The following is a 20,404-nucleotide window of genomic DNA, read 5'->3' as shown; positions in this document are numbered from 1 at the left end:
CGAGTCTATAGTCATAAGGCCTATTCATATTCATACCCCAGTTGTCGGTGATGAGGTGACCCAGTCTGACCACCGTTTCGGTGGTCACCTATAATCACCTAAAACTGTATGAATGAATAGGCCTGTAGTGTCGGTATAAATGTCTGTCTGTGTCCCCTTTATTCCCCTTATGAAGATATCTGTATCTGTCTCTGCCGGTCAGTACCATATGCACAATATGACCATACACACACACACACACACACACACACACACACACACACACACACACACACACACACACACACACACACACACACACACACACACACACACACACACACACACACACACACTGTGGGCATATCGGTTTTGTTTATGGCCAAATTATTTGATCGGAGGATGTTGCTTCTTACCTGTTTTTCCAGCTTCTGTTGCCTAAGACTGGTGCCGTCATCTTCTAGGCCACTGAGGAGACACAATGACATACACATGAACACATTGTCAGTTATTATCGACCAAATGGGAACTGAACACATGAATTAGACACATGAGGCCACTAGAGGGCAATGCTGCTATCTATATTGAAGTTTATATACTGATTATTGCTTAGACTTAGTCTTAGACAATGGAAAGCAGAGTTGCAGACATTTCTCTCCCATTTCTCTACGCTCCGCTCATATGTCTTTCTGTCCAAATTTGAATGAGAGAGAGAGAGAGAGAGAGAGAGAGAGAGAGAGAGAGAGAGAGAGAGAGAGAGAGAGAGAGAGAGAAAGAGAGAGAGAGAAGCTGGACTTCAGAATTCACTGCTGTCTGACATTAATCCTGGAGACCTATGAAGAGGGACTGATGTTGCTTAGCTACAATGTGGCAGAAGGGCAACAGCAGGAGTCTATTCAGACAGTAAGTCAAAGACACACAAAGACACACACACACACACATACACACACACACACACACACACACACACACACACACACACACACACACTGTAAGTACCTTTCTCATTATATACATCTACACAGTTTCTGCTCGGCTCCACCGGTACAATGGATCAGAGGAAAGGCATGAGAACTCTTCAAATCGCGTCTTAATTAGAGAGCACTCCATGTCAAGCGAGCTGGACTTGTTAGATGTCTATTGTCTACTACTCTACTTGAACTCCCACGTGTCTTTTATAACAAAACCTCAGAGGGCTCCACGTGTTCCTGCTCTGCTGCTGCATGATGATGACGATGACATGATACGGCTGGAGGGCTTCAGTGCCCATCTCTAAAAAGGACAGCCAGAAAATGTCAAGAGCGGATCCCGCGTATATACTGCCTGTGGTGCACACGTGCAGCTGCCTCACTCAGTAGATCCGGTCACTTGTTACCATCGTGGATGAGTGTACAAGCCCAGCCAACCACGGCACTGGCTGATCTTAATTTAAGGGGAACCCTAGGCCGATTTTGTACGTTTCTTTTTCTGTGAAGGTGAAAGACTGCAGAAGGGTAAAAACTTGGCCCTGGCAGGCTAACCTTATTAGCACACCATGATGTAAGCAACTCAGCAGATTAATTTAATTCACAACACCACGCAAGCATTGACAATATTGTAGAGTTGTAGACTATTTGTCATTGCTCGCACATTGGCATACCTAATGTAAGTCAGTGCGCTATAAAGGTTAGAAAGTGCCAATGCGTTGTTGTGAGCTCGTAGATCGTCTATTTTCACTATTTGATGTACAACGAGAACAGGTTTTAAGTGGTTATGCCGGCCGTTTACACATATGAGCAATATTTGTGTACTTTGGTGGCTGTGGCGCACAGACTATAAGGGGACTATGTCATGTTACTAAAAAAACTCATACGTGCAGAATATGCACGTCACTTGGTTGAAATGCTGCCTTCGTGCACAGCACAATATAATTTAACCCATTCTGACCGGGCACCCATTTTGGTGTCAGCATCATGTTATGCTTTAGCTATTTAAAAATAGCAGATCTACAAGCTCGTATCGCGCCACCGAGTGGCGCGATACGAGCTTGTAGGTCTGCTATTTTTTGAAAAATCGAAGAACGACTGACATTTTTTAGAATCTGATCTCAGGTCAGAATGGGTTCATCAGACCAGTGTGTGTCCGGCGGAAACCTCGTATGAATCTGATCTCAGGTCAGAATGGGTTAATGACGTTTGGAGCCAATTGTGGCTCTTCATCGGGTCAAACTGACCTGACGAAGAAGCCTTGCGCATTCTTCTCTAAGTGGCTGTATAGCTGTTGATAATGGCAAAAAAGGGGAAAGAAACAGAAACCAGGTGGGTCCCTGGAGAGGCCATTAGAGCTCCTCAGAACAGGTGACAGTGTGTGACACAGACGATGGATGAAACAAAGCGGGTTTAATTACACATCCGGGACTGACTAGGGCAGCCAGGGAGGGACAACGTCCAGGTGGATTGTAACGAGGCTGGGACAAGATGCCATGCTACACTCAAGGGGGCAAGTGGACTATCTGCGAAGCCATCGTCTTCGAAGACTTTAATGCTGAGATACATTTTCTGAAACCTGAACATTGTTTGTTTGTCATGAAAATATTCTCTTTTTGGGAATTATTTTTTGAAAATGTTTTGAAATAATAATTAAAAACAAAATGTAAGAAACAAAAAAGTAGATAAAGGGACCCATGAAAATGTGTCCGCGACCCACAAATGGGTCCCGACCCACTGTTTGGAAACCAGAATCTAGACTATACCATCGATCTAGAACTATAGCTGTAAATGTTATTGCACAATAAACCAAAGATCTCTGACTGCAAGCCAGGTATACAGTTGGGTAATAGCTCTGGCCAAAAAGTGCATTTTATACGTGTGGTTGAGCCGTTGGGGGCTCTGAGTGCGCCCACCGAGGAAAGTAGAATTTCTAATGACCAAAGTCTTTATGTTGGCGAGTAGCGAAAACGTTCTTTTTATTTTAGCAGAAGTCGAGAGGCTGGATTTCATGCAAGGGCAATGCATTGAAAGTTTCATGGCTCTAAATTATGCAACGGCATTAGGGCGACAGTTGGGCAAGAACCATGATGTGTGTACGCTGGTGGCTGGTGGTTTCTGGTGGCAGGGGTATTGCTGCCTACCTTGCTGTTGAGGTAGAGGAGAAGGTGGCAGCACTGGAGGGTCTTCGGATGTCGTCACCAGGGCAATCAACAGCACAGCACATGTGGATGGTAAGAGCAGAATGGTGGCAAGTTAACAAGTTATTTTTTTCCTTATTCATAATTGAGTGTCGAAGTCCTGATGTCACTCGCTCATCCCCTGGTTCATGGACGTTTTTTCTCAATGGAGAATAACATGGGGTCATCTAAAAATCGTCTCATATACTGTAAGCATTGTGGTCCAAAAATAAACAAGCTGTCTCGTCGATATTGTTGGGGAGGTGTCTCTGTATCGTTTACGACAGTCAGTCATATTTGATACAGTCCGTTTCTAGCGGAAATGTAACTAATGCAACAGCAGTGACATTAGCGTTTTCTCACAGTCACTTGATTCTTTCTATCCATAATGAGTGAAACGGCCGGAATGATTTGCTTATTTTTCAATCACAGTTCTTGAGGCAATCTAAAATCCCCCTATGGGGAATTACAATGCAAATAAAAAGAACAAATTGGTCAGGAGTGCCTGAAAATTCTCAGTGATACAAATTTGGTCCCATTTTTTGGCATATAGGAAGGAATCTCTTTATATCTCCTTCAGAATGTAGAAGGAGGAGTCCTACAACAGTAGCTCCTAACAGATGAGCACACACTCCAGAGAAGGGGAGAGGTGCTAAACGGGAACGTGTAAACAACGTTAGCAATAGCAAGTATTTAAAAGATATCAGTCCCCTAGTAGCAAAGTGTAATTTGGAAAATACAAACATAAACGCAGGAAAACATATGTCCCAGCTGGGTGTGATCAATATTTAATTTGTCCATCACCGCTTTAGGTGACAGGAGGGGAAGGACACGACACAGCTGTCCCTCCTGTGTGTCACACCAAGGTAACCATGGAGACCTCTGCTCCGTCAACAGTGCACCTTTGATTAAAAGAAACTAACTGCAGCCAATTGGTTAAGCATCAGTGTAATTGGAGTCCATGCTCTCAATGTGCTGTAGTACGGATATGAAGACGGAAAATCTCCATACAGAAAATATCAGAAAATATCAGAAATAGGCAATAGCACTATTTCCACTATTTCGTAGATCTTTTGCAAAGAAAGATTTGCAAAAAAAGTATAAAATGCACCAGTGATTTATTTGTCATTTGTCATATCTGCCCTGTGCAATTTGTGGTGACGAAAGCCTAGAAGGCAAACAAAAATACAAATTGTAACGTTCCAATGTCCAATGCAAAACACACCGTTAATAGCTATTATGTGTATGACAATTAATCGTCAAATTAAATTTGTAATGGTGACAGGCCCAACACACACAGATGCAAATCACCAACTCTTGTTACAGCACACAGTCACAGCCCTGAATAAGTAACGACGTGGGTGCAGAAACATGAGCGAGACGCTGATCCTTGGTGGTAGATTAGCCATTCAACTGGTCAAAGAGGACATCGAGGACAGACCGGGCCAAGAGGGATATATTTGGAGTTTGCCTTTGACGTGTGACGCATGCAACGTTAACAATCTCTGACGTTATCTTAGAACACATTTAATTTGTGTGATTTTGTGCAACACTTTCTAACGTCTGTTTAGAAAAGTGCTATGTAAATAAAGTTATTATTATTATTATTATTATTATTATAAGCACACTCCACAAACAAATAAGCTCAAGTTTAACAATGACTCACTTTTCTTCAGTACACACAAATATTACAATTGCATTTACCAAATGAGTACGTCATAAATATGTGCAAAGTAAGTATAAACACTGAGTGAGCAATACAACAATGTGAATCAAATGCTAAATGCGGTCAACAAAGTATACCTCTCCTAGCTCGCCCTACCCCCGCGTTCAAACCAGCAATCAGGTGAGCAGGTGAGTGCCATAACTGACATTATTTATAACCGCTGGCGCTGGAGGCCACCCACAAAGAAACTCCCACCAATTGATTGCCAACGCGTACATCTATCACATGTCCAATAATCCAATCCAGTGCACAAATACAAATATAACCCCTGTTATAGCCATCGCACACCTTTTGACAACATTGTACACATGTGTGCGTGTGTGTGTGTGTGTGTGTGTGTGTGTGTGTGTGTGTGCGTGCATGCATGTGTCAGATGCCTATGCAGCTACCTGTAGGACCAGCGGCTGTAGGCAAGCTGAGAACCTCCACTCTTAACAGTGTCCATCGTAGATACAGTCCGTCAGGAATTCTCGCTCAGCAGCTACTTTCTATCCATCTATAGGCCTTACAATCTACACTACAGTATATCACAATGAGCAACATCCATCCACCGCAGTGCCCAGGGCCAACTGTGCACAGTGCAGTCCTATACAGTACCTAAAGGAGTCGGCCCTATACAGGGCGGGCTCCTAGCTCCTCTGCTACGCGGTCCCACCCAGAGGGAGTGACAGCAACCAAGCGCCACTGCCAAGCGAATTAAACCGAGGTTGGGGGAAACTAGGAGCTGTCGTTGCCATGACTGCACACTTACAGGAGACACAGGCAGCACACCAGGGATGCAGCAAAGAGGTGGTGAAAGTGGCAGGCAGCCCCCCCCCCCCCCCCCCCCCAAATTTCTCTGTCGACTTCAACAACGTTGACCAAACATATGCCTGTCACAATTATTACATAATCGACTAGGCTAAACACAAATTATGTCCATACATTTTTCAAAAATAGCAGAAATAGCAGCTCTACAAGCTTACAACACATCTATTTCCGCTATTTTGTAATTTCTTTGAAAGAAAAAAATATATATTTAAATGTGTCAGTGATATCTTTGTATATTTAAGTTATTTGTCATATCTGTCCTGTGCGAAATGTGATTACGAAGCCTAAAAGGCAAACAGAGATACAAAATGGTAATGTTCCAATGTCCAATGCAAAGAAAAAACACCAATTAAATCGTTAATCGCAATTATTTGTGTGACAATTAATCGTCAACATACATTTGTAATCGTGACAGCCCTAATACTACTTCTAGAATGGTAGGCTATTTTAACAAAGTAGTTAACTCCTTTGTATCCGGACATGTCTAGTCATGTCTGACTTGTCTGTGAAGCGAACCCAGACGGTGACGCCATCGCCCCGAGGTCCATTTGTGAACCAACAATCTACTTCTCCCATCGACTTTCTGAGGAACAACTCGTTTCCTCTGACTCATGGTTGGTAGTTCATATCACATCACATTGTGATCGAAATCACCCGCATACCGGGAATTATACAAGCTTTAAATAGCTTAAATGTCACATAAAATGATGCACGGTCAACGGATTATAGCACCAGTGAATTTGTGCTTAACATCTTCCCGTCCGTGTTCCTCATAATGTTTAGAAGGAGGGGGGGGGGGGGGGGGGGGGTATTTAATGACACGCTACAATATACAGTATCAGGCAAAATGTTCATGAAAGAGAAATATGCCAGCTGAAGTTACCCATTCTAAAGACTTAGAACTTACATATATATATGCAGTTGCTAGGAGACAAGCAAGGACCATACTTTTTCGATGCCTAGACGTCAATAAAAAAAGGAAAGATAGAGAAAGGGATTTGTGTGTGTGTGTGTGTGTGTGTGTGTGTGTGTGTGTGTGTGTGTGTTCCTTTCTTATTTAGGAGGGGCAAATGATTAATTACATGAAAGTCAGGTGAATGCAGTTGAATCATTTACCTATGAGGGCACAGTCACACTGCACTTTTAATCTACCTATGATGGAGGATTCTGCAAATGCATATTCAATGGGAATGGAGGCGAGCGGTTTACTTATTCGCGGATTTTTTTTTTTCTTTTTTAAAGATAAAGAAAAACGCTTCATTCCCATTCAAATGCATTGGCAGAATCCGCCCTCAAAGGTCAAATGAAAGTGTGGTGTCAGTGTGGCCGTGCCCTAAGGGAGTAATTACTAATTATTAAAAACAAATGCTGGGAAATCGGCTACAAGTGTTAATCATAACACACACCACGTCCCCGGACGATCCTCCCTCGTTTATAGTCCTCACTTGTTTATAGTCAAATAGCCTTAACCCATTCTGGGCGAGAACCCCTTTTGGTGTTAGCATTATGTTATGCTTTAGCTATTGAAAAATTGCAGATCTACAAGCTCATAGAACTTGTAGATCTTGTAGATTAATTGTCACACAAATAATTGCGATTAACGATTTAATTGTGTTTTTTTTTTTTGCATTGGACATTGGAACATTACCATTTGTATCTCTGTTTGCCTTTTAGGCTTCGTAATCACATTTCGCACAGGACAGATATGACAAATAACTTAACAAAGATATCACTGATACATTTAAATAATATTTTTTTTTCTTTCAAAGAAATTACAAAATAGCGGAAATAGATGTGTTGTAAGCTTGTAGAGCTGCTATTTCTGCTATTTTTGAAAAATGTCTGAAAATGTATGGACATAATTTGCAATTAGCCTAGTCGATTATGTAATAATTGTGACAGGCATATGTTTGGTCAGCGTTGTTGAAGTCGACAGAGAAATTGATCGAGGGAGGACGAACGAACCCTGGGGGGGGGGGGGGTGACTATGCCAATGCACTTTGTTCCCTCTCTCTTTTTGCCTGCCACTTTCACCACCTCTCTTTGCTGCATCCCTGGTGTGCTGCCTGTGTCTCCTGTAAGTGTGCAGTCATGGCAACGACAGCTCCTAGTTTCCCCCGACCTGGGTTTAATTCGCTTGGCAGTGGCGCTTGGTGTTGCTGTCACTCACTCTGGGTGGGACCGCGTAGCAGAGGAGCTCGGAGCCCGCCCTGTATAGGGCCGACTCCTTTAGGTACTGTATAGGACTGCACTGTGCACAGTTGGCCCTGGGCACTGCGGTGGATGGATGTCGCTCATTGTGATATACTGTAGTGTAGATTGTAAGGCCTATAGATGGATAGAGAGTAGCTGCTGAGCTAGAATTCTGTAGATTTATGTACTGTTCTTTATGAACTTTTAATCTTTTAAACCAATGACCTCTTCCTACAGGAAAGGATTTCAAATAAGCCTTCTGGCTTCTTCCCTTCCTTGCATTGTATTTTTGTTCTTTGATATGTTATTGTCTATTTTTTGTACTACATGCTAAATAGATAAACCTATAAACCTAGGTCTGCTATTTTTGAAAAATTGTGAAAATATTTATTTCAGAAAACTGAAATTAATTTTGACCTAGGGCCTAAATGCGTTAATGAAATGTATGCAAACCTACTGTACAGTTACAGTACCCTATTACGTCTAGCAACTGAGAGCCTGTTCACTCGGTGGAACAAGTCATGTGAAGTTGATCAAAGCCAACCGAGGGGGGGCACAGATCTAAACACAACATGGTCATGAACAAGTAGAGCAGAAATGATAGCCTCAATACATCAGGGGGGCAGTCAGACAGATATTTTGTGAAGCCTGAAACTCCTGAAAGTTCATATAATGGCCTGTTGCGGCGCTGTCACTGGACCCAAAAAAACCCATAGCCCAATAGAAGTCCATGTATTTGGGCCCAACTTCACCTAGACTGTATTACCTTAATAAACATGGTCATGAATACTTTCTGCTTCCAGTCACTAGTTTAAAGTCTCATTTCTAATGTCATAATATTCTTTTTGGAAAATGATGGTCCCATTTATAAAATAAATGACCATAAAGTCGCGCATGTTCTGAGGGGCGTGGCTACCGTTACAGTCTATGATCGGGAGTCCCCACCCACTCGAGTCAAAATAAAAACCAACGGAGAAGAAGGGGGGAAGTCCCGCCTCGTTGTCTGGGCAGCCAATGGCCAGCTGGGCCCAAACGGAGACAGCCAATGGCCAGCTGGGCCCAAACGGATCTAGAAAGATGGCGACTTACAGTGCAGGAATAACAGGCTTCATTTTACGTCCATGTTAGACCCGGGGAACGCTTTGTCCATATTTTTTACAGTCTATGCAATACATTCAGTGCTGGAAGGTTACAACTTTGAGGTATTTGTACTTTATTTGAGTATTTCCAATTTCCAAAACTTTTACGTCTACTCCACTACATACATCCCTAATCCAAATATTGTACTTTTTACTCCACTACATTTATTTGAAAACGTTAGTTACTTTGTAGATTTTGAATATTATTATTATTACAAAACACGCATTGACCACTTCAGTCCTATATACATCTCGGCCATATCTAAATACCAGATCTACAAGTTCACAATGTGTCGCATTGCGAAAACTGAAATGGGACTTCATTCTGCTGCATAATGAGTACTTAGATCGGACTAGTGAAGAAACACGGGGAAGGTTGCTGTATATTAGATTATACAACAGGTCGTTTCGAGGAAGCAATCTGATTGGTTTAAACAGCTTTCTAGCCGTGCTTAAACCTCGATAATGGCACGGCTAATCAAAACAAAGAATTCAGCCGTGCTTTTCTCTCAGAGCGCAGCAGACTCGGTGGCTAGGCTAGCTAGTTTCTTGGGACATTTGTGGTCATAGTGACTACATCTGTCATTGAATTTTTTTTATTTTTCTGTGATTATCTTAGTTTTCTTTTTTACCCAGGGTAGTAGCTGAGCACAAGTGCTCATTTTCAGCAACGCCCTGCACATAGAGACAGACACAGACATTAAAACATGGGAGCTGACCAGTACAACCACAGTCTTATACCGTCGGCCTCTAAGCAGCTCCACTGGAGCAGTTGGGGGTTCAATGCCTTGCTCAAGGGCACTACAGCGATGATGGGTGAGTGATGACCAATCACTTCCCGACCCAGATTATTCCTGCCCGTCCGGGGAATCGAACCGGCAACAAGGGTGCTCCTCTAACCCTTAGGCCAACGCTGCCCAAATGTTACCCGTAGTTTTAAGGGTAACCGTTAGTGTTGTTACTGTTGTATAATTGCAATATTACAAGTCGAGGATGTTCTTTATCATCATTAATGCACTTCTGCGATACCTTTCGGAACTCGCCCGTAGGCGTGCATTAATGACACATTAATGACATAAAGAACACCCTCTCGTGTAATATTGCTTAATTAGTCGATGGGTGGCTCTTCCATGGGAGATTTTGCGCTCTCATTAGAAGGCGGGAGTAAGTGCCTTCCTGTCATGGTCTGTCGCTCTACAGACCATGTCTCCTCATCAGCCACTCCCACTCTCCATTCCCTCTCTCAGTCCTTGTTACACACCTATTTCCACCCCCTCTTCAGCCCAACAGTGCCATGCCCAATCCACACCTGAGAACACTTCTGCAATCACCCTGCTCCCTATAAAACTGGACTCATTACACAAACACACTGTCAGTACATACTTCCTTGTTCCTGTGTTCTGCCTTGGACTTCTCGTTTGTTGTTTTGGGCTTCTAAGAGGCTTTCCTGCGTATCATGACAGTATGTCCTGACCATAATGAACCCAGCAGAGCTAAAGCTTTTTCATAGAAAGGTGGCAGAATTAGAAAATGTGGTTTCTCGTCTCTTGGCCTCTCCACCTAAACTGCGTACTGAACTCCAAGTGGAGATATCAGTACAGCAGCATTGGTTCAAGGAGAGACCATGGGTAAGCCATTTTGTCCCCCACCTGGATGTGGTGCGTGGGAGGCTTAAGGACTTTGAAGACGCCTCAATACCACATGTTTCTCAGCCAGCTCCCAACTCCATTAGGCTTGGAGTAGTGAGTCTGCAATCAGCCTGCCCTGTTCCAGACCAACAAAGGAACCAACCCTTGGACTTATTTTCATATTTTTGTAAACATGTGAAAATACCTGTGTACTCTGAGCCGGTTCAAGTCCAGGACCCATATGAGGGGTCGCGCCTAGCCTTTTGTGTGGGGAACCGTGGGCCTGCTAGGGGAAGGCGTGGTCCCCATGGCCCTCTACATCCCCAGCGGTCGTCACTGCCCAGCACTTCGCTGCCTGGTGTCCAGACCACCCTTCTGCCCAGCACACCGCTGCCCAGCCTGCCTGGCTCTCCGCTGCCCGGCTCTCCGCCGCCCAGCCTGCCTGGCTCTCCGCTGCCCGGCTCTCCGCTGCCCAGCCTGCCCAGCTCTCCACCACCTCCTGTACCTGCAGTCCAGGCTCCAGAATCTGCAGCATCCTCCTCTCCTGGGTGTGCAGTGTCCTCTGGGTTCCCGTCTGCAGCATCCTCCTCCTCTCCTGGGTGTGCAGCATCCTCCTCTCCTGGGTGTGCAGCATCCTCCTCTCCTGGGTGTGCAGCATCCTCCTCTCCTGGGTGTGCAGCATCCTCCTCTCCTGGGTGTGCAGCATCCTCTCCTGGGTGTGCAGCATCCTCTCCTGGGTGTGCAGCACCCTCCATGTCTCCTCGGTGTGCAGCATCCTCTCCTGGGTGTGCAGCACCCTCCATGTCTCCTCGGTGTGCAGCATCCTCTCCTGGGTGTGCAGCACCCTCCATGTCTCCTCGGTGTGCAGCTCTGCCTGCAGCACCTCCGGCCTCGCCTCTGCCTGCAGCTCCACCTGCAGCCCTCCCTCCTGAGTCTGCAGCAATGGCTCCTGCAGCCCTGACACCTGCAGCTCTGGCTCCAGAGCCTGCAGCTCCTCCTGTGGTGTCGCCTCTGCCTGCAGCCTCTCCTGTGGCGTCGCCTCTGCCTGCGGCATCCCTGGCATCGCCTCCAGCCTCTGTGGCGCCCCTGGCGGCTCCTCCCAAATTCTACATCTCGGCTCCGCCTCCTGGCCGACCTCCAGACAACGCGTCCTTCGTCTCCTCTCGGCCTCCTGGCCGACCTCCAGACAACGCGTCCTTCGTCTCCTCTCGGCCTCCTGGCCGACCTCCAGATCCGTCCTTCGCCTCGTCTCGGCCTCCCGGTCGTCCGCCCGACGACTTGACCGCCTCGTCTCGGCCTCCCGGTCGTCCGCCCGACGACTTGACCGCCTCGTCTCGGCCTCCCGGTCGTCCGCCCGACGACAACTTGACCGTCTTGTCCCAGCCCCCGGGCCGTCCGCCTGACCCCTCGTCCCAGCATCCTGGCCGCCCACCTGACGTCATCTGCTCAGCATCAGTTCCCTTCCCCCAGACCCCCTCCACCCACCCTGCTCTGTGTTCCGGGCCAGCATGGTGGGACGTCTGGAAGCCGTCCCTTAAGGGGGAGGTACTGTCATGGTCTGTCGCTCTACAGACCATGTCTCCTCATCAGCCACTCCCACTCTCCATTCCCTCTCTCAGTCCTTGTTACACACCTATTTCCACCCCCTCTTCAGCCCAACAGTGCCATGCCCAATCCACACCTGAGAACACTTCTGCAATCACCCTGCTCCCTATAAAACTGGACTCATTACACAAACACACTGTCAGGACATACATTGTTGTTCCAGTGATCTGCCTTGGACTCCTGGTTTGCTATTTTGGTCTCCTAGAAGGTATTTTGGATTTCATGAGCTTTGTGTAACTTTTGGACTTCTGGCTTATATGCAGTTATTCTTTGAATGTTTTGCATTTTTGGACTTTTGGATTTTGCCATTTTGCTCCTGAAGTTTTGCCTTTTTTGGATTTACATTTTGCATTGACTTTACTTTGGCTGTATGTATTTCTCTGCATGAATAAATACTTTAATTTAAGACTATTCTGCGTTTGGCTCTGCACTTGGGTTCAGTCCTTCACTGCGAACCGTGACACTTCCAACCGTTTCTCCGGTTTTCCCGTCTTTCTTCCGATCTAGAAGAACAGAGCTGAAAATTTTATATCTTCCCTTCTTCTCTGGAATCTTGCCTCAAAGCAGACTAGAGGTAGAAAACGGTCGAAAATGTCATCGCTAGGGACACAAGCATCAGTAAGCAGGAACTGGGATGGCAATGAAGGACCGGAAAGTCTGGCGTGGCATTGTGAAATCCATGATCTCGACCGCGGTCAAAAAACGTTGAGCACTTTCTACTTTTGGTACTTTAAGTACATTTTGATGCCAATACTCTTGTCTTTTTACTCCAAGTACATTTTGAATTCTGGACTTCTACTTGTAAGGCCTGACTCACACCTTCGCAACAGATTGATGTATGCTTGTTGTATGAGATGTATAGTTGATGCAAGCTCGCAATGCATTTCCAATGGGAGCACATGGTTTGACACAACATTTGTGTTGTATGAGGGGGTGGGGGCCTGGGGGGGCAGTCGAAACGCAGCCGAAAGCCGTACAACACAAATGTTGTGTCAAACCATGTGACTTCCATTGGAAATGCATTGGGGCAAGATGTATCACACCCTTTGTATGCATCTAGCATGCATCAATGTTGTATGCTAGATCGAAAGGTGTGAGTCGGGCCTAAGGGTGCGTACACACCTTTCCAACAGATTCCATCCAGCGCTGTACAGCATCTGTAAGTGTCATGGCCGCTCCAATGCATTCCTGATGGGAGTCACATGGTTTGACACAACATTGTGTTGTGTGCGGGGGAGGGGCGCAGTCGAAACACAGCCTAAAGCCATACAACTGCTTGTAGTCCAAAATGTGGACTACAAACCATATGACTTCCATTAGGATTGCATTGGGGCGGCCATGACACTTACAGATTCCATCCAGCGCTGTACAGCATGTGCTGGAAAGGTGTGTAGGCACCCTAACACAGAGCATTTCTATATTGCAGCATTGATACTTTTACTTAAGTAAAAAAGAATCAGAGTACTTTTTCCACCACTGAATAACATTCATAGCGATGCTGTGTTCTTATAACATTGGAAGGAAGCCAGCCCCGTTATGAATTCCGGGGATATCTTCAAGCCAACTAGGCCATATGTGTTTGGAATGTGGTGGGCTGCCCGCCGCACAAAATTACACTTCAGCCATCATCTATGCCGCAGAGGCTGCCGAACTAGTCCTCTCGTTTGGTTGAGAATTGTTCACAGTTGACTTGGCACACTCAGACATTCTTGGAATACTGGAAGTTGTGCTGGAGAAAACATGCTGAACAAGCAATTGTGTTAAACTCTAGTATTCCTCCTGCTACCAGGAAACGTCAATGGCAATTATATTTACATCTTAAGCTAAATGGCCTGATTGCTCAAAGACATTTTCCATTTGATTAAAAGAGACTTGTAACAGTAACACTGTGGATGCTCCCAATGAATCCCACATAATAATCACTAAAACTTTAAAACACTTCTGGGCTCATTTCCACGTCTACTTGAGGTTTTGTGTGCACCACTGGACAGTTTTTAAGTTACTTGATTTAACATTTATATACTTAATTAATTACTATTCATTTGAGACTCATTGAAAACACACGATCCCTGCTGTGACTGATGTAACTGATCAAATTCATATAAAATATCTAAATATTGAATCAAGCAAATTAAAAACTGTCTGGGGTGAATAATTCTTGTCTATTTTAATACAATGTGTGTAATTAATTGTGAATATCCACAGTGTTTGACTGACTAACAATCATTTGACTCAGAAGCCAAAAGTAAAGACAAAACCCTGTTGATAATTCCCATGAACCACAACCAAACTTAGCAAACAATGTTGCTGACTCACTGGCCTTGGAACGACTGGGGATCCCTCAGGAGGAATTTACTAATGTTGCACTGGAAAGGGGTGTCTGGACCTGTTGCTCCCGCGACCCGACTACGGATAAGTGGTTGAAGATGGATGGAGTATGAAAGCATATTTTAATAAAGCCATAACTCCACTCAAATGTATTTGCTAGTAGCCCTTAATAAACTGTTACTGTCTCAAGGGGTTTTACAGGCCAACAGCATAAAAAGAAAAATACTCTTGTACTGAGCAAATATACAGTGTGCGGGTGCATTCTATTCCTTTCATTGATTGTCCACTGGCCCACGCACCTGTGCAGACGCCTGAATTCTAGGTGTGCGAAAGTTTTTTGAGTGGTGCAACCACTCCAAGGAACAGCAATGTCCGTGTTCACCTACGTATGTGTGTGCCTATGTATGTGTTGGTTCATGAGCACCAGTATGACTATTACTACCGTACCAGTAGGGGCGCTGTTGTGCCAGAAACAGAGAGAGAGAGATAGTATTAGTGCTGAACTGTTGCCTGCTAATGAGAGAGAGAGAGAGAGAGAGAGAGAGAGAGAGAGAGAGAGAGAGAGAGAGAGAGAGAGAGAGAGAGAGCGGAGAGGAGGGGGGAAGGAGTTGCACCACTCAGTTAACACAGGTCACTCACCCACCCTCTTCCCCGGCAGACAGGTGTGCAAGAAGCAGAGTGGGTACTGTAAAGGTCTATTCATATTCATACTCCAGTTAACATGGTGAATCACATCTTGATGACATCATGAAGATGTGTTTCGCCATGTTAATGATTTTTTTCATACCTCCAGTTCTAGGAAACACAGAATGGGTGTTCAGCTCTAAGGTAAATTAATGACATAGTAAAATGTTGAAAATGAGTGCCCCTTTAAGGCTATGGACCAGAGCTATGTGACCACCGGCGAAAACTATATGACATCACGCGATGGTGATATTAAGAAACTCACCGCTCACGCTCACCCGAACACTACCGTCTGATTTTACTAGCCCAAACGGTGGTCATCTTATCACCTAAAACTGGAGTATGAATAGGCCATAAGAGAGCATTTTTTGTTGGAATCAAACCCTGATTCTGGCCTTTGTTTTACACAATTCCTCAGGACTAGGGAATTGAGCTCTTCATCCGTGAGTTCTTCTTACACAGGAGAGGAAATGTTGTTGAAGGTGACCTTCAACAACATTTCATCTCTTGTGTAAGAAGAACTCATCTCTGTGGAACATTGTGCCTCTGACGCTCATTGTTAAAATAAAGGTCACCGATAGCCCTCAAAGCACACTCACTACTAAGCTTCCATAGTCTGTGTCAAGGATACATGACTCATCAGAAATCTGCGACAGGGCTCGGATGACCCGCTCCAGAATAAGTGGTAGTTCTTCAGGAGTCCACAAGTCCTGATTAAAATGACAGAGGGACAGAGCCAGTGGAACCAAGTTTGGGCAGATGCTTAAGCGACGAGAAAAAGAAAAAAAAACGCTTGCACACTGAGGGCTCCAATGCGACAGATGCACCAAAGAAAGCTGACTTTTCGAGCACACGGCTCTTCCTCTGGCTCGAAGTCTCAGACTCCGCAAGTGGGTGCATCATGCCACAAAGTCTGTCACATCATGGGTGACCTACATAACTACATTCATATTAATGTGGCAAAATCACAGAAGTGAAAAAGGTTTGTCCATCTTTGGCTGGTCTTTGCCTGACACTGACAGCCAGGGGCCGCAAGCTGACATCAAATCAAATAATCAGAGTGGGACAGGATAGGGTGTGGGAGCCATTTCAGATTTGTATCTTCTTGTATGATGAAAGCAGGCCTAGGCTGTGACTCCAAATAGATTTCAGTCTCTCACTCACTAACGCACACAAACATGCACACAAAATCACATGAGCCCAGGGCTTAGCACCTGTTGTCATGAGCTGCGATATAGAGGACTTTACTTCAAACAGACAGCTGCAACACAAGTAGCGGGTTAAGGTGAAGCTCCAGTCTTTACATGTGTCTCCTTTTGAATATTATAAATCTACGCTCTGTCACTTGGTCAAGTCTCCATTAAAGGGATATTTCACTTTCAAAAAGACTTTGGTCATTTTAACATCTACTCACCCCGGGCAGTTTTTAAGTTGCTTCAGTCAGTATTTAGATATGTTATATTAACTAGTCCTTACCCGTTCTGAATATATGAACAGCAAATCATGTTCAGTGTGTGATGTAATAGATCACATTACTGATAGGGGGGGGGGATTGTTTACAGATGGTCTTGGGAAGTTGGGTTGGGCACTAAAGTATAGGCTAATTAAATGCTGTAGTACAATCATAAGTACACCATTGATGTGTGATGTAAATATGGTGGTGATATTCTGCCTATAAATGGGAGTTATTGAATATGTTCAAGTTCGGTGTTGCACTTTGTAGACGGTCCCTAACCGCTCACCGTCTGCTGCCCGTGGAGATATAAGCTATTAAACGGTGAACGCGGAGGTTGGCTTTTTGGGCTTCAAAGCAAGTTGTAGTTTGTTCTTTATATAATCAGGATAAGAATTAGATGTTTTGTGTGATTTAGGAACGTGTCGTTGTCATTGCATCTGTCTGTATGTATCTTGTCATTGTGTTGTTCCGACGGCACGGGATCTGTCTTCTCCAAACGTCTCCATTTGGCCACCCCGAGACCCCGACTGATAAGCATTCCGTTGTGATCGTGCTGTTCAGTGTGTCACGCAGCCACGCTGGGTGCGCGCAGGGCTGTAAGCTGTCGTTGTCAGTGTCCAGGCTTTGAGCGTGCATGTAGCCCATGTGTAATGCACGGCGAAGGAGGTGGTTGAGGAGGGGGCGGACAGTGTAGTCGGAGCCTGGCTGTGTGTCGCTGATCATAAGCCCAGAAACAGTGTCCTCGGAGCGGCTGCAGTCCTGGACTCCTGGCTGTGTGTCACTGATCATAAGCCCAGAAACAGTGTCCTCGGAGCGGCTGCAGTCCTGGCTGTGTGTCGCTGGTCATTCACATCCAACACGGATACAGAACAGATGCTCCGACGGGGCTGGGTTTCGCTTCCTACGTCACACTACAAACGGTGACCTATCGAATTATGCGTCCCACACCCCCTCCACAGGCACACAATTCTTCAAGTTACAATTCTCCATGATCGTGTGTTGATGTAAAAACAATATCTGTACAGTAAATACGACAGTTGCGTCGGTAAAAAAGTAGCCTAGCTGGATTGTGGGAGCGTGCAGATTTATTTTGGCATGGAGAGATGTGTGCTAATAGTGTGGCTCGGTCGGAGATAGAGCACGGACAAATAAACTGGTTTTTATTCACTAATAAATTCATTATTAATCTTATTGGAAAAATGGCTTCGTTAAGACCTCCATATTATTATGGTCAATGCCTGTGTGAAAAGTGGGAGCGATTGGTGCAGGCAATGAGGAGATAAGTGTTTGTTTCTGACAGACAGACAGACAGACAGACAGACATTAATTTGAATTGCCCCACCCCCTTCCTATACAAACCCATTATAACTTAAAACTCGATTTTAACCATGATAGATTCATCAAAAACACCTCAACTTTTTTCTGTTGACTGATATAGACCTTCTAATACGTCTGTCGTTTGTCATTTACTGTTTTCATTTATTTTTAATAAAATAAATGAATAATAAATAATATAAAATAAATAAATAAATAAATAAAATAGGTCGGGTGTTTTAAGGAGTGTTTTAATGGAGTTTTAAGTTATAATGGGTTTGTATAGGAAGGGGGCGGGGCAGCTAAAATGAATATCAAATATCTAAATACTGAATCAAGCAACTTAAAAATTGTCTGTGGTGTCCACATAAGCTTGAGTAGATGATGAAATGACCAATAGTTTTATTGAAAGTGAAATGTTTTAACTAAGTCAATAAAGTGCAAATGCAGTACAGTAGGCCTACATGTGGGCCGTCAATTCACTGTCTGCACTGTGATGAAGAAAATGTACACAAGACATGCTCCATATGACATCATGCAAACATTTTTAGGCTTCGTTTTCCCTCGTTATAAAAACTGCAGCACTTTAGCCTATACAAGTACACAGCATGCCTTAAATCCTGACATGACATCTGTGTACATGTGAAAAGTGCATATCCAACTTGATCCCATTTTCCCATTCCAAAATTCAGTCAAAATCCACCCCACGGCTATCATATTTATGGGGTGTTTGGTGGTGTCATTATTGTATTATATCTGACCAGGAATGTGTGGTAGAAACTGGCTTAAATAAATAGACTTAAAAAAACCCCAAAAACTCGAAAACCGTGACACACACATGCGCGCGCGTCAACACACATGCGCACGCGCCCGCGCACGCACACAAGCACCAAAACAATGTGGGTGGGGGGTGGAGATGGGGGACTGGGTCTGTTTAGAATGCCGGGGTTTTGTTTTCGTCTCAAACATCTGGAGAAAAAAACACGACGTTGGCTGGCTCATGATGTGCCACATGAAACAAAACAAAAAACATAACTTCCAAACCATGATGCATTTCATGGTGATTCGCTTGTTTCTCCTACATGTTATAACATAATATCTAATAGTTTGCCGATGTATGTTGATTTTTGATGATGATCGAATAACATGGCTTACTTACGATCGGTAGCTACTTCTATAGTAGCGTTTATCAGAAGCAGTTATATCCTTCTAAACGCTACATCAACATCGCAAATGAAGAGCAAGATTGTTTTATATATACATTATATAAAACCCTGCATGGGCATTGGAGACACTTGAGATCACCGAGCCAAACAGACAGTACACGGCAAAAGTACAACGTTGATCCGTTATCGGTTAACGAGGATAGTAGTTTGAACATATGATACATGCTCTGATGGTCATGAGAACGTTGGTTTATAAATCGCCTTTTGGTGTTCGTCGATGCGATGCGTAAAGTAGTATCCAGGTAGCGTAACGTCTGTTAAAGAAGCTAACGTTAGCTAGCCAGACATCTACATTCTACAGTGTAGATGCTACACTACATGCAACAGTTGCTTTAGGTGGACTGGACTCGACTGGAAACTTAAGTCGTGTATTTCTCCATAAAACAAACAGCCACGCGTGTTATTAACTTTCTCACTCAGACTCTTGGCTACTTTGTTAAGAATAATTCCCGTAATGAGTTCTGCTCGCAGTATGTGTGTTTTTGCTCACCTTATGCTGTAGTAACTCATGTTTTATCCACGGTTGCTATGGAAGATCCCTCAGCCACAGAGCCCACTCTGCTCTACTGCCGTGGACACAAGCTGCGCTCCTTAGTTACCGAACACGCTTACAACGCGCGCAGCCATTGGTCGTTCGTACATTTTAGGAGAATTGTGATTGGCTGGCCGTGGTGTAAATTGTACACTTTGGTATTTATAATTTCCAATACTTTTACTCTCTACTCCATTTGACATCTCAGAGGCAAATATTGTACTTTTACTCCACTGCAATTATTTATTTGAAAACTTTACTCTGTAGATTTACATTATTATTATTATTACAAAACATACATTTGTCATTAACACTTATTCAGCCATATTATTTTGCCGATTTGAAAATATCCGATCTACAAGCTCTCAATGCGATCAGGCACATCAAATACTACAACTAGGCATATAGGTAAATCTTCCTTCTGTGAGCAGATTACTTTATGCTACTCCCAAGTATGTAATAATAAACGACTATTTTTTTTTTCAATACTTGACAATTCAAAATCAATAATGATATTATCCAGAGCATTGCACACAATACATTAATTTACAGTTCAATTAGCATCATTGGTAAACCAAGACTGTATTTAGGGGTAGCCAATTTATGTAATATTACATTTTATTATAGTCTTGTGACTGT

At 44.2% G+C, this 20,404-nt stretch overlaps 1 protein-coding gene across 3 annotated transcripts in view; it reads right to left on the bottom strand.

Moving 5' to 3' along the window:
• The window catches only part of tulp3 (TUB like protein 3), a 40,032-nt gene extending 20,210 nt beyond the window's left edge, over nucleotides 1-19,822 (bottom strand). The window contains exons 1-3 of one of the 3 annotated variants that reach the window (XM_083757527.1): nucleotides 19,724-19,822; nucleotides 3,089-3,130; nucleotides 396-447 (exon numbers count right to left, since the gene is read on the bottom strand). In XM_083757527.1, coding sequence (XP_083613653.1) covers nucleotides 396-447; nucleotides 3,089-3,130; nucleotides 19,724-19,743 — 114 coding nt within the window. In that variant the 5' untranslated portion in view covers nucleotides 19,744-19,822. Of the gene's footprint in view, nucleotides 1-395; nucleotides 448-3,088; nucleotides 3,131-5,239; nucleotides 5,344-15,836; nucleotides 15,855-19,723 lie in introns of those variants that run through there. The other 2 variants (XM_083757528.1, XM_083757526.1) reach the window with 2 other exon arrangements.
• Nucleotides 19,823-20,404: the final 582 nt, after the last annotated feature.

Source organism: Protomyctophum parallelum, assembly GCF_964188405.1.
Source record: "Protomyctophum parallelum genome assembly, chromosome: 22".
In the NCBI taxonomy this organism is placed as follows: Eukaryota; Metazoa; Chordata; class Actinopteri; order Myctophiformes; family Myctophidae; genus Protomyctophum; species Protomyctophum parallelum.
The sequence above is the reverse complement of the archived record's forward strand: the minus strand, read 5'-3'. Positions and strand labels throughout refer to the sequence as shown.